The sequence below is a fragment of the Haemaphysalis longicornis genome, unplaced genomic scaffold, assembly GCF_048455015.1.
Source record: "Haemaphysalis longicornis isolate Haplotype H1 unplaced genomic scaffold, Haemaphysalis longicornis Haplotype H1 scaffold_10, whole genome shotgun sequence".
Taxonomy (NCBI): domain Eukaryota; kingdom Metazoa; phylum Arthropoda; class Arachnida; order Ixodida; family Ixodidae; genus Haemaphysalis; species Haemaphysalis longicornis.
Genome location: NW_027526204.1, coordinates 126,934,495 through 126,948,428, shown reverse-complemented (window position 1 = coordinate 126,948,428; position 13,934 = coordinate 126,934,495). Strand labels below are relative to the sequence as shown.

General features: G+C 47.8%; 1 protein-coding gene across 1 annotated transcript; it reads left to right on the top strand.

Annotated features, from left to right (window-relative positions):
• Positions 1-300: 300 nt before the first annotated feature.
• Positions 301-4,349, top strand: LOC144159273 (TNF receptor-associated factor 3-like). The gene is made up of 2 exons (XM_077690657.1): positions 301-734; positions 3,105-4,349. Exons 1-2 carry the CDS (start codon positions 450-452, stop codon positions 4,200-4,202), a joined length of 1,383 nt encoding a protein of 460 aa, XP_077546783.1. The 5' UTR covers positions 301-449; the 3' UTR covers positions 4,203-4,349.
• The last annotated feature ends 9,585 nt before the right edge of the window (positions 4,350-13,934 follow it).

The window sequence follows — 13,934 nt, the reverse complement described above, 5'->3', positions numbered from 1 at the left end:
AAGAAACAGTGCCCGGGCGAAGCCCGAAGACGGCGGGCCGAGCTCTCCGGCACCCGGACCGCGTCTCTTTGTATTCATCTCCCCTTTCACTTGCCGCTGAGGACCGGGGGAAGGAGGGGAAAGCGAGTCGTCTTCGTCGGGGTCCATCCACATATGGTGCGAGCAGGCGCGGCCTTCCTCGGAATGCGCGGCGTTTGAACGCGCCGTGCTACACGTTCTTTCCATTTCTGCGCTGCTCTTCCGAGGGCCCGCGTCAGTTAGTGCGTCGGAGCGCCCGACAGTCCCGTTCCTGCAAAGGCAGATAAGGGCTGAACAACTCTGGAACTCAACTTGCCGAGTGGCCGGAGGCATGCAGGATAGCGATAGCGCAATCGTTATCGTGCACGCGCTCGCTCCAACGGGCGGAGGGCAGTGGCCGGACGGTCTTTCTTCGCAAACGCCCATCAGCGATGGCAGCCAGCGGCACCGAGTACACCGTGTTCGGTTACGGCAGCGGCTTCGACGGGAGGCCTACCGTGTTCGTGACCGCCTTCCCGCCGACAAGGGTGTGCAGCGCCTGCGGCCTTGTTCCGTCTACTGCGGGCTTACTGCCTTGTCGCCACGTACTGTGCCAGCGATGCTACGAACAGTGCATCGAGGACGAGCGCAGCCATTGTCCTCTAGACAGACATGCCTTCCAGGGAGAAGACGTTGTCTGGTCAACGTTCTCGAAGGATAACATCCTAGATCGCAAGGTAGGTTTGACTAAATGTTCCATTATGATTCAACTCCACTGACACCATGTAAATACGAAAAGGTTTCGTTGGCATCAAAACCCTCGGTTATTGCATTTGTCCCAGAAAGGAAAGCACCCATCGATAAACTTTAATGTGGAAAGAAGAAATGTAATAATTTGGCACACGGGACTCAATGGAAATGCAAAATTCTTCCTTGGACCCACATTATTGCCATAACTCCAAAATACCGGCCAGTACCTGGCCAAGTAGCGATAATACTTGGGCTCAGTGGGGGAGGGAATGCAGGCGTTTACTGCTTGTATGCGTGTAGAAATGTCTTCTCCGATATCTAGTAATGGTGCACAGCGTAAGTTTTGTTTCTACGTTTCCTTTGGTTTATGGTTTTTCTTGCGATGTTTCTATTTTACATATTTTAGACACCCAGAAAAAAAAAGCTTTCCTGTATTGTAAGCCGCAGATATCGGCCAGGTTGTTACAAGCTACCATCTAGCTCGTGTCTGGTCAGCGCCTCTTATCTCATCCTGTCCGATACGGCATGACCATTCTAACTTCAGAACTATGGAACACCAAACCCACTCGCGATAAGATGACAAGGCGCGGGCGCGCAGTCTAGATTGAACAGCAAAGCAGGCAATGCTACTTGGTTTTATTTATTTATTTTTTAATGAGCGAAACGCTTGCAATGGCGGCTGCAGGCAACGCATGTATTTCGGTTAGGCCTTCCACTGCTTCATGTGAAAATCGACTTGCATTGAACACCGCGGTGTTACGTCAGATTTTTCGGAGCACTGAAGCAACGCTTGGCAGTAGTTTCGCCGCAAGTATACGTTTTGGAGCAAGACGGTGGAGGGAAAAAAATGCTAAGGGCGCAGCACCTCCACGCCACCAATCGCTGTGGTGGCGTGTGGTGCCGTGAAAGGCAAGAAGCGCGTACAGTTGAAGCTTGCATTCTTTGTGAGCAGGTGCGTCGTGGTGACATTGGATGGATTGAGGAGAGTCACCGGAGGAAACGTCCAATGAAGTCGCATACCATCCTCGACTTGGGGCCCAAACCTAGACTCATACCTGCGGCACGAAACAACAAAAATACCTTGATAAGTATACTGAATCGACGTTCCTGCAGTTACCAAGGCAATCAAAAAATGGCAATGCCACCACAAATTTATCTTGCGAGCAAGAGTGTGCGTGCCAAAGACGCATTTACTTCTACTAAAACTTCGCGTACCTGCACAGCTGGGATATATTTGCACATTAGTTTCCACTCCAAGACGAGTGACATGTCTCATTAACTTCACGTTACATGCGCGAAATATTTTCAAAGCAGAAGAGTGCAATCGGTCGGCTTTTAAGGAATTCACTATAACTTGTACAATGCTAATTTGCTTACCTGTCGACCGAGCTGATCGACCGAACTGTCGACGCTCCCGTGATATTGGCAAAAAATTGGGCGGGTGTACTTGTCTATGTCAATAACCTCTTATCTGATGTTTGTGAGCATAGCTTGATGTTTCGCAGCTTTGAAACGGCCCCTGTCAAGCACAGAAGTTTACGAAACTCATTAGAGAATGCACGCTGTGTCAGCTAACGTACAGCTTCTGTCAAAAGTTTTTAGGCTATGCGAAATGTTTCTGGGCCAAAAATAATTCAAATCGTAAGCTTAACGTTTATATGTAGCCAAATTATATTACAATAGCAAGTTTTCCTAACTATTCCGGTATAAAATATTTTAAACTCGTAGGAGTGATACGCTTGTACTTTGAAGTTTCGGCGGCATAAGTACTTTCGCCGTGGCCTAGAAAATTTTGACACAGGCTGTACATGTCAGATTCTCACCACGACATGAAATTTGAAAATAGTATCCTTACTGTATCGTTACTGGGAATTAGAAGCTAGCTACGGGATTACCTCAGCAACTGGCGTGCTCAACCTATGATTTCTTTCCGAGTAATATTTAAGGAAACATTTTTGTGCGCGAAAATATATCCCAGCATAGTTGCAACTTTGGTCTCTCTGTGAGTAATGTAGTTCTATTTCCTCGTACGTTAAAGGTTTACAGGTGGTGAAAATTAATCCGAAGCCCTCCAAAACGGCGCGTCTCATGGCCCAGGCTAGCTTCTGTGCGTGAAACGCCCAATGTTCGTAGAATTTTGTAGAGCGATTATGCCGTTTTCCCCCAAACGATGCTGGCTGGCGTGTAATGACAATACTTTTTCAGAGATCACCTTGCTTTCTGCACCAAAAGGAACAAATTAGCTAGGAAGTCTGCTATTTGTCAATGTATAATGAGAATTTAACTTGCTGTAGGGAAGTGTTTGTTCTGCTATGCGACTATGCGTATATACTTCCACTTCGGGTTTTATCACGCAGGTCCAGTGCTGGAACGCAAGTAACGGCTGCGACGCTGTTGGACCCGCGTCCGAAATACTTGAGCACTTCGGTGTCGACTGCCACTACTACCCCGCCACCTGTGAACGCTGCCGCCGCACCATAGCGCAAAAGGAAGTCGTCGACCACGTGAAGTCCCGGGATTGCGTCCGAGAACCACCCCGAACCACGCCTACATTTGAAGGGATGGGTGCGTCCAGTTTGTTGGAGTCACTGCAGTCACTGGACAACAGGCTGACCGAGAGCACGCGTCTGAGCTTGGACGCCATAAAGGACATTCTCGCGAAGCAGACCTCGTTGGAAAGTAGTATGGGCGCCGTTAGACAGTTTTTCCGTGAGGAGGTAGCCGGTATTCTTAGACAGGTCGAGTCAAGGGTGGAATATAGGTGCAGCGAAAACGCCGGAAAAATATTAGCGGCCTGCTCGACCATTGAGACTCTCACCAATGCTTTGAAAGCTGCTTCCTTGGATGACAAGCAGGAGACTGTAAAAGCACTGAAAACGCTTGAGGAGGCCGTAACAAAGGGGTCGGTATCTGAAGAGAAATTAGCGAAGTTGAAAACAGAGCTCGCCGTAAAATGCAGCGTTGTAATGGCTGCTTCGAAAGCCGTGTTGGAAAACTTCGGCGAGTTGAAAAGCTCTGAGCCGCTGGAATGGACTGTTGAAAATTGGTCAAAGCTAAAAGATATGCAGAAACGAGGAGAGGCAGCTAGGTATTGGGCTAAAAAACCAGGATTTTTTTACGGGTATTCTATTTTACCGGGAGCGGAAATCGCTAAAATTGAGGAGGTTGCATCACTACGTTTGGTATTCCGTATATGCAAGGGTCAATATGACGTACTGTTAACTTGGCCATTCGGAAAAGAGCTTCATTTCAAGGCTCTACATCCGGACGACAAGCGAAAAGTACAAAGAAATGCTTCGAGACCCCAAGACAGCAGTCTTACGGGTCTCCAAATGCCGACATCGCCTCAAGGGGAAATGCTGGTGGCCGCGGCTGGCCTAGTCCTTACAGCCTTGGAGGCCGACGGTTACGTAAAAAATGACAAAATTTTCATTCGATTTGAAGTTCTTCCGTAGGTCAAGCAACAACATGGACGTCGGGACGTCGGTCAAAGTTTAATGCGAGCAGATGCCTCTGTAGGGTATCGGCCCCAGGTTTGTTCCGCTTACATGGGGTAATTTTTGTAAACAGATAACCTTTTGGGGAAAAAAAAATCGAACCTGTCTTCCTCGGTAATACAGTCGTCGGGTTATATTTACTTGGCAACCAAGCTCTGCAAGTCACCATTTTTTTTCATTTTGGTTTTCAAATAAACTTTTCCCTCATGTTGCCACTCATTACTTGAGCATAATTGGTCTTTTTAGCGCCCGTGTAGTTGAAATTCCTGTCGGTGGGTACAATTTATGCACTTTTTCCCACCAGTTGACCGAGAACCACTGTCGCCCGTCCCCACTCTTGGCGGGGTTTTTGTTCTTTGTAGCCATATCTCTTCAAAACCACCATCCTCATCAAAAACACCTAAATTTGCGTGTTTTATATCCTCCTCCCTACTATTAGCTGCCAGTATGGCCCGTTCACTAAGCAGAAGTGACCACAGATGGTATTCATGGCAACGATGAAGGTATACTGTCTGTTAAGTTGGCGCACCTCACTAAATTACCGTATTTTCGGGATTGTCAGCACCCTCCCCTACTTTCGGAAGAAAAATTGGAAAAAAGTTTACGCGTGAATCTAAGCCCCCCTCCCCCTTTTTAAGCAACCATCGCAAGGTGAATTACCGACGCGTGGAAGCGCACCCGATTCGACGTTGTGGCCAAGTCATTTATGAAGTTCTCAATTACAATCCACTTTAACGGAACAGAAGACGACCTGCTGGGGTAACTAAGAGCGGCGGCCCAAGCGGCACAACGGAATCGAATGGTGTGGGTTCACTGTCTGTACATATATTTATTACCAGCGAAGCTGTTTGGCGAACCGTAATTTTTCGTGTCCGCAATTAAAAATACAAAAATTTCCGAGCATGTGCACTTGAGCACGGACCTCACGGCGGCCGCCTGGAAGTCAACAAAACCAAGAAAATGCGTAGCGCTCGAGTGTGCGTGCCTCGCGACGACCTCCCAGCGTTGCCTGCGCACGTTTGTCAATCCAAGCATACCATCTTAGGGAGATTGGGCCAAAAAAATAGCCAAATATTATCCCCTCAAAAAATTCCAGCGTTCGCCGTAATCGTGGCAACACTTGCTCAGAACGAGAAAGGTACGTCATAGTGTACGCCACTCCAAGGTGATGTCGATTGATTAACACTTCCAAAAAAATTAATCAAGCTCACGCTTACAGTAACACTGATAGAGTAAAGGTCGTTGCGGCAGCGAAGAAGCTAATCGGCTGCAATCGTGGACTTAAAGCTTTCCTGTTATGGTCGGGGAGGTTGCGTACAGCTTCGCTAATTCCAAATCTAGCGCGTTAGTGTGAGCTTTCTTTTTTTGAATGTTTTCCAAAGTAAACATTACTCCTTGGGACCTTCTAATCGAGATCGGCCGTGAAAAAAAGTGGCGCGGGGAGGCGGGTAATTTCGATTTTTCGAATCTCAGCACCCCCCTCACTTCCGGCACGGTGAACGTGAAAAAAAGAGGGTGCTTAGAATCGAGCAAATGCGGTAATTAATACCACCCAGAAACTAGGTATCGTTTCTTGGGTATAGCGTGTTTGCCTGTATTGGGTTTCTTTTCACGCCAGCCGAGCTGAGATGGGCGCGAGGGTCGAGAGAAGAATCCGCGGAAGCTTCTTTTAGCGCGCCCCGCTTTTGTTTTCAACCGATGAGCAGGCCCAGAGAAGACATATATGTATATACACAGGCGGCGTCGGTCACCCCAAGATAGTTAAAAGCGATGTTAGCTTTTGAGGGAGGATTCCTGGGGCGCTATTCCAGAAGGCCCGAGATAGCTCGCTCCGGAGTTTCCAGCGGCTCGAGTAACACAGTAGTGATACATAGTACAGCATCCGAGGAACCTCAAGCGACACCGGCTCAATCGCGCGGAGCGCGCTATGCATTATCAGCGCGCCCAGATGAGGCGGCTCACGTTGAAGAAGCACGGCTTCTGCGAACATCCGCGTGCAGCGCCATCTAGAATCGAGTTGCTAGATGCACTCCGTTGCGTAAAGTAGATAACCCAGCTATTAAATGCAGAACATTTCTTTAACTCACGATGTCACCCGGCGTTGGCGTGCCTCGGCGTCCGCAACAGCCGTTCCAGGTGCGCCCTCTCCCCCACTCCTCCTCGCCTGCTCTCCGCTGCTCCTTGCGTGTTCTCTGCGTGCTCGGATCGCGTTCAGCAACAGGTGGGGCGCGCATGCGTCGTAGTTTGGCGCGGGAGCAACAACAGTTGTGGCGTGATCGTGACGTAGTCGTGACGTGGTCGTGGCGCGGTCGTGCCGTGATGGGGCGGTTCTCGGCGTTCGCTCTCGCTGTCAATTTCTTTCGAACCAGATAAAATCGGGTATGTGCGGGGTTCCAATCAGTGTTGTACACGTTCCTCCAAAATAGGAACGAAAGCTCGTTCCTCGTTCCTTGCCAATTTTGAAACGAGTTCCCGTTACAAGTTCCTTTATTGCGAAAGGAACGCGTTCCAGTTACACTTCGAAAATTGGAACGTGTCGTTACATTAACGTTACAATTATGTTTTTAAAATAAATTTTGTGTGCGATAATCCTGGGTCGAAATTAAGTGAGACATTTAAAACTCACATCGAACTACGTATATTATAGGAATATTCACACCACCGGCAGCAGATTATCTGGAGATAAAGATAATCAAAAGAAACGCTCCTTGGCGAATTTTTTCAGGGAGCACCGGACAAACTCCAGACGGCTCGAGGACATTTCGGTGCAGGATAATTCGGTGCGGAAATTTCGTGTACGCACATATCGGTGTACGGACATATCGGTGTACGGGCGTTTCGGTGCACGCACATTTCGGTGTACGGACATTTCGGCGACCAAATTATCCGGTGCTTGCCTGTTTGCGACAGCCGTTATATTTTTATTTCCGCTTAACGTGGGTTATGGGCAACAATCTGGAGCAGTGAATTTAGTTTTTTGATTAATGCCGTGTTCGATCTTTGCCAGGTATTTTTAGAAATTCTACATTTATATATTTTTGTTTAATACCTCTTCCTGGGGACACCTGTTATGCAGCCGATTGAATTCTTTAGCATACGTTTTTTTTTTCATTTATGACAGGTTGTTAATTTATGTTCATCCTTTTTTAGCTAAGACAGTTACCCGTGTTTACGATGGTCTACCGCCTCTTTTGTATTTCTTTAAATTACACACCCTCAAATTACACAAATTACATGCACACTCTCAATATCCAAAAAGTAACAAACATTAGCTAGCCCCCCAGAATGAAGAAAAACTTATGAAGAGTATTACGTAGGCTGGGCTGCCTTGCTAAAATGAGTTCACGGACACTGGTCTAGGATATTGTCGGGGAGAAAAAACGGGCCTTTTGGAAAACAGCCGCAGGTTCTAATGTCCTAAATGCTGATTAAGCGCGTACCGGTTGTGCATACAAATTCCACCCATTGTGTTCGGGACAACCAACCTTCGTTTAATGTTTACAAGCCTACATTTACCACATTTTAATTCTTTGTTCTAGCGCCCTCCCTCCCCCCTCTCACCTCCCGCCTGTACGCTTGAATCTCGACCAGATTTCTTTTTCAGCCATATCATTTTCGGTTTCCCCTGAAAATCCTACTGGCGTGGTGGAGTTCATGGTCTCTGAAGCGTCACCGCAGTGATTTTTTTTTTATTTAAAACATACTGCTAGCCTCTTAGTGGAAGCTTTTGCAGGAATTGGGAGATACATTGAGAACAATGACATAGCACACTTCGCGTTTAAAACAGAGAAGAAGCTTTACATTCACCATGGGGGCACAAAACCTCTATAATGTGACACAAAAAGCCACCCAAAAAGCCGCTGAGAACACAATGGCCAGTATCGTTTACTGCCTACGCCCTTCCGCGCGTCGCGGTCATATCGACGGCGCCCCCACTCCAGGAATCGCTTTTTCTGCGCCTTCAGTCGCCCGCTTGGGAATTAACTCATCAGGTCGTGCATATCATGGACACCCCAGGTATACATCGCTTCCTCCCAGTATAAGGAGCAAAAAAATGAATAGGCTAGTGTGACGAGAGCGGCAACAGCCGTCTTCAAGTTTTCGAAGTCCAGTCGACGAAATGGTGAAGCACAATTGACACCCCTCTCTCTCTACTTAGGGGGATGATTGCCGGCGGGGCTCAGCTTTCCCCTCCCCTAAGTAACGCCACCGTAAGTGCGATCGTTGGTTTGTTAGTTTTAAGTAAAACTGACACCGAATGCAACGAAGGCGAGATTGATTGAGAGAATAATTAAAACGAAATGCACACGCGCCTAATCAACCTCGTTTTTCTGTTGTTTTTTTGCGGAAGTTTTGATGGGGGGTGGAGGAATAAACTAAAAGCAGCAGCGTCTTGCACCGTTGGGTGAAGTGAAAGGAAAGCGCTTTGGTAACAAAAGTATTAGGGTTGTTCACATGAATGTTAAAATAACAAAAAATGGTTGAACGGATCCAAATTAACAAGGTTAATTTTTACCATCTGCTACAGAAATTGGGTTTCACGTGGCAATGCTCCGCCAGGGTTTAGCGCTCGTTTCCACGAACGGCGGCGCAAGCACAAGTCTCGAACGTAAAATCATATCAAATAACGAAATTGCAATATTAAAGCTAAAATATTCAAAGAATGCCTGGGACATCCCCTCACTCAAAATTTCTGGGCCAAGACGTCATGCACGAAAATGCCCGTGCACAGAAATGTCCACAGCGAAACGCCATGGACCAAAATGTCCGACACAGAAATGTCCGGATCCCGTTTAGCAGTCCGTGCGTTTCGTTGGCTACGATGTTACCGGGTTTACCGGGACCGGTCTGCTCCTGAGCGCGCGGAAGGGCGAGTAGGAAGGGTGCGGAGGCACGGACATGGCGAAGGCAGGCCCACGGAACTAACCCCCTACCGCGACGAATGCCCAAGTGCCCAGCCGGGTCCCGGTCAACCCAGTAACAACGCATACGACAGAACGGACGGACTGTTAAAACTCTCTATTCTTTCCCCGCCAGGGAACAATTCTATCCTCCAGACGTGCATTCTGGCCTCCCCAGACAAACGATGAAGGGTGAAAAGCATTCTCACGGCTACGCTATCCACCCGTCGAACGCCGCGTAAGCAACCATCATGAAAGCAAGCACAAGCTGCGGCCTGCTGCGTGGTTATTCTTCTGCCTTTGACCTTCGAGGAAGCACGCACGGCTGAAGGGTGTGCAAACTGACCATCTTATAGGAAGAGAAACGCAGTAGCCCTTTGTGGATTTTTCTACTCGAGCCTTGACATCAAAAACAGCCAAATCCTAGCGATGTAACGGCAGGAACGCCGTTCCTGCCGTTCCTTCAAAAACGTAACGAGTTACCGTTACAGTTCCACCGACCCTTAATGGAACGGTGGCGTTCCAACGTTCCTCCAAAAAGGAACTAGTTCCAGGAACGCCGTTCCTTGTAACGCCGTTCCGTACAACACTGGTTCCAATCCAGTCATCGCCTGCGCTCTCTTCAGATGCTGTCGTCGGAGTCAGCGTTGTACGGGATGGAATCAAGACCTTCAACCAGTGCTGCGACGCAATCCAACACCAACGTCGCAACACCAAAATGCTCTGCATTTGACCGTGCCCGTCGCGAGGGGGATGTTTTTACACCCTTCTTGGCCGAGAAGGGTGTAAAAAAGTTTTCTTTTTAAACTCCGGCCTGGCCCCAGCCTTCTTTTAAAGCTGCGCCCTCTAAAAGCGGGGCGCCTTCGATTTTCTCGGTGTCTCATTTCATTTCAGAATTCTTTAACAAAGAACAACACGAACGCTAGGGCAAGAACGAAAAGCTGCCATGCAACAGCTTGACAAAACGTCCTCGGCACTGAGTTTGGCAACGGGCGCATTGGCAACGAGCACTGAGTTTAGCAACGGTCCCACACACAAGAAAAGAAGCCAAAATTTTTTCTAATTGCACAACTATCAACTAAATAATCAGGAATACATAGTTCCACGTAAACAATGGTACCAGGATATCCAAGCACAAAAGTAATTTCACATCGAATTCCGCAAACAGAATTACACAGTCTAACTATTGGCAACAAACAAAATTAACGCTTCAACATCACTTAGAACGCAATGTGCAATTATAGGATAGTAAAGGATAGTTAGAGGATAGAGGACGCAATTAGAGGATAGTTAACCAAATACTGTAGAAAAAATGGTTATAACCTACAAATATATTTTCTCAACTCTTTAAGGTTTTAATTTGTTATATATTTTTATATACATTAAGAAAGTAGAAAGTATGGCAAGTTGTGCTGCAGTGACTGTAATTTTTAGTTATTACGAAATTTAGGTGTGGACCAGATATCACTGTTTCGCGTACACAACGTGTTTGTTCTATGTTTAAGGGCGGCCGTGGCCGAGAAAAAATGTCCAAAAGAATTGGAGCTAAATAAAATGCACGTAAAATTCGAAACCGGTACATGTGTTCTACTTTGACCAAGCTGAGGTCTTTGAAGGCCGTTTCCATTGAAGCGAAATATTCCAGACTAGCAATATGGGGGACAATTTTCTTTTGGAACATAAATATTTTGTTAATATTCATTTTGCTTGTAGTCGCCCATAGCAAACTGCAATAGTTCATATGCGACATAAAGTATGGTAAATTTGAAGCTTTGCTTTCATAGGCGAAAGCCGTCTACGGCGAGTAACTTGAGCGAGCTTTTTGCAAATAGTTGCTACGTGTGAATGCGAGTTCAGGTTGGAGGTAAAATTAATCTTTCGAATTTTGTGCTCATGGGTAAAACAAGTTTCGTTTCTGGCTTATTCAAGGACATGATTAAGTGCTACTGGTTTATTCTTTGCCAGGAATATCATAACTTTTGTTTTATTGGGATTGATTTTTATGCGATTTATTTTAGAAACAAATTGACCAATATTTCATTACATTTTATTGCTAAGGTATAAACATCAGGACCAGAGATTATTACACTACTATCGTCTGCATAAATTACAAATTTTACTGTGGCATTAGCATCAATATTCACGATGTTCCGCTCAATCTCGCGCCCTCTGGGATAGCACCCCTGTAGTTTGTTTGGGAAATGACAATGGCATATTTATGTCCGCGATTACCGCCATAAGAATTCCCGCAGCGGACGGGAGCTGGAGGTCAGTCAAGGGGTCGAAGGTAGGAAGAAAGCACCAAGCGTTCTGTCTACCACGGTTTCACTGCTCAAAGCTACTGGGCGAAGTTTCAATTCGTTCCACGTCTGACATGTCGACTCGGTGGCAGGAGACGTCAATGGGCTGGCGACCAGGCTTTGTTATGGGCTCGACGTGTTTACGGGCCAAGGAACTTTTGGCGGTGCGGAGCGCAAACATAGGCGTGTATATTATGAACAATACTTTTAAATGGGCCCTAAATAGGTTGCCGACTGTTGCGATTTCGCGTGCGCAATCGCTGGAGTACTACCCAAGGAACGTACTCCCGCAAAAATTGCTTAAATGGGTTAAGTATTAGCCCAGTGATCGCTCATGAAAAAAAGCCCGCCATAGGGCCTGGAGCTCTCCTCCTCTAATCGCTCCTCCAAAGCACTGTGGAAGCTATGACGTCATCAACCCGTCGCAAGACCACCTAGAGAAACAGGGCAAGCCATCACGCTTATTGATATACGTGCAGTCATTGGCTCCGCTTAGCACTGCGCGCGCTTTTTTAGCACTCTACACGCATGCTCCGCCCTCCATCTTCCGGTTGCACGGCGAGCACAGTGCTGGCGTCGCTGTGGTTCGCGCGCGATGTTTGCAATAACCTTCGCCGACATGGACCAGAATCGCCGCGCGCACCTTGTGAAAAGGATGGCCGACATTGGCATCAATCCGTACAAGGACGCGCCACTGAGAAAAAAAAAGTGAACGAAGCTCATACTAACGCGTAAGACTTGAAGGTAGCGAAGTTGGACGCAGCAGTAGCGGGTTTCCTCTTTTTCGCCTGAGAGAGAGAGAGAGAAGCACTTTATTAAAGAAGACCTCTAAGCGAGGGAGGTGGCCGGCAGCCGGAGCTGTGCGGCGACCTTCGTAGCCCTGGCTATGATGATCTTCTGTCTCTCCGGGTCAGAGCAGCTCAGCGCTGCCTCCCAGAGCTCCGAGGAATTGATTTGAGGGAGGGGATCATATGGACAGGCCCACATGTGATGTTGCACCGTGGCCTTGTCTCCGCATAGCGGGCAAAAGGGAGAGGGATAAACTGAGGGGTGTATGTGATGGAGGAGGGCCCTATTGGGAAGGGATTCGGTCTGTGCGAGCCTCCATAGTCGTTCTTCCGTGTACGTCAGTGAGGGGTGGGCCGGTGGGTATTTGAGGCGAGAGAGGCGGTAATGAGTAGTTATTTCGTTGTAGCTCAATAGGCTATCTCGGGCTGATCTGGCTCCGTGAGAGGCTACGGAGGTGGCGCACGCCCGGGAGGTGAGTGCTCGGGCTGTCGTGTGTGCCACCTCGTTACCCCCAAGCCCAGTGTGGGCAGGAGTCCAAATCAGCTCAACTTGGGTAGTAGGCGGGTTTTGGAGGATAAGTTTTAGGGCCTGGGGTGAGATGGTACCCGCAGCATAATTTCTAATGGCCGTTTTCGAATCAGAAAATATGATTGAGGGTGGTGGCCGACTTGCAAGGGCTACTGCGATTGCCGCCTGTTCCGCCGTGACCGGTTCTGCCGTGCGGATCGTGAGAGAAGTGAGTGGCGGATTGTTTGGGGAGTTGATGACTGCTATAGCGAATGCATTGCGGTGCCGATATTCAGCTGCATCGACATACACTGTGTCTGGGCGTATCGGGTACTTTTCTGCAAGCTTTTTGGCCCTGTGCATCCTGCGGCCCCGGTGTGCATCAGGGTGCATATTTCGAGGGAGAGGGCGGATTCTGATGTCAGCGTGAATTTCCAGTGGGATAGAAGACTTGGAAGCTGTGATGATGGGCGCTTTGAGTTGGAGGCGTTGAAGCAGATGCTGTCCGGGAAGTGTTTTGCTTAGTCGATTCAGTTGTCCAATACGGTGCGCTTCTATGAGCTCCTGTGCCATGTTGTAGGTACCGGTGGCCTCAAGCCTGGCAGTGGAAGTGCCGGGTGGGAGTTGTAAGGCAACCTTATAGCTTTTCCGTATTAGACAATTTATTTTCGCTAGGTCCGCGTCAGTTGGGAGGAGGTACGGGAGGGAGTAAGCAATACGGCTGATGATAAATGCTTGGATTAAACGTAGTCGATCAGCTTCTTTAACGCCGTTATTTCGGATAGCAATGCGTTTAATTAAACCGATGGTTTGGGTGACGTGAGAAGAAAGTTGTTTTATAAAGTCCGTGGTAGTTCTGGAGCGATTTATAGTGAGTCCGAGAATTTTGATTTTTGAGACAATCGGTATAGGGGTTGACGCAATGTAAACATGGATATTTGGATTCCATAATTGTCTTTTTCTTGGGGGTAGAAGCAATAGCTCAGATTTCGTGGGGGAGCATTGGAGGCCAGCGAGGGCAGCGCCCTCTACTACAGCTGTCGCACCAGCTTGGAGAATGTCTTCTATTTCGGCGTCACTGCCCCCCTTCGTCCAGAGTGTAATATCGTCCGCATAGAGACTATGGTGAAGATTTGGTATTTTGTTCAGTGCTTCCGGGATTTGAAGTAGGGCTAAGTTAAAGAGTAGCGGTG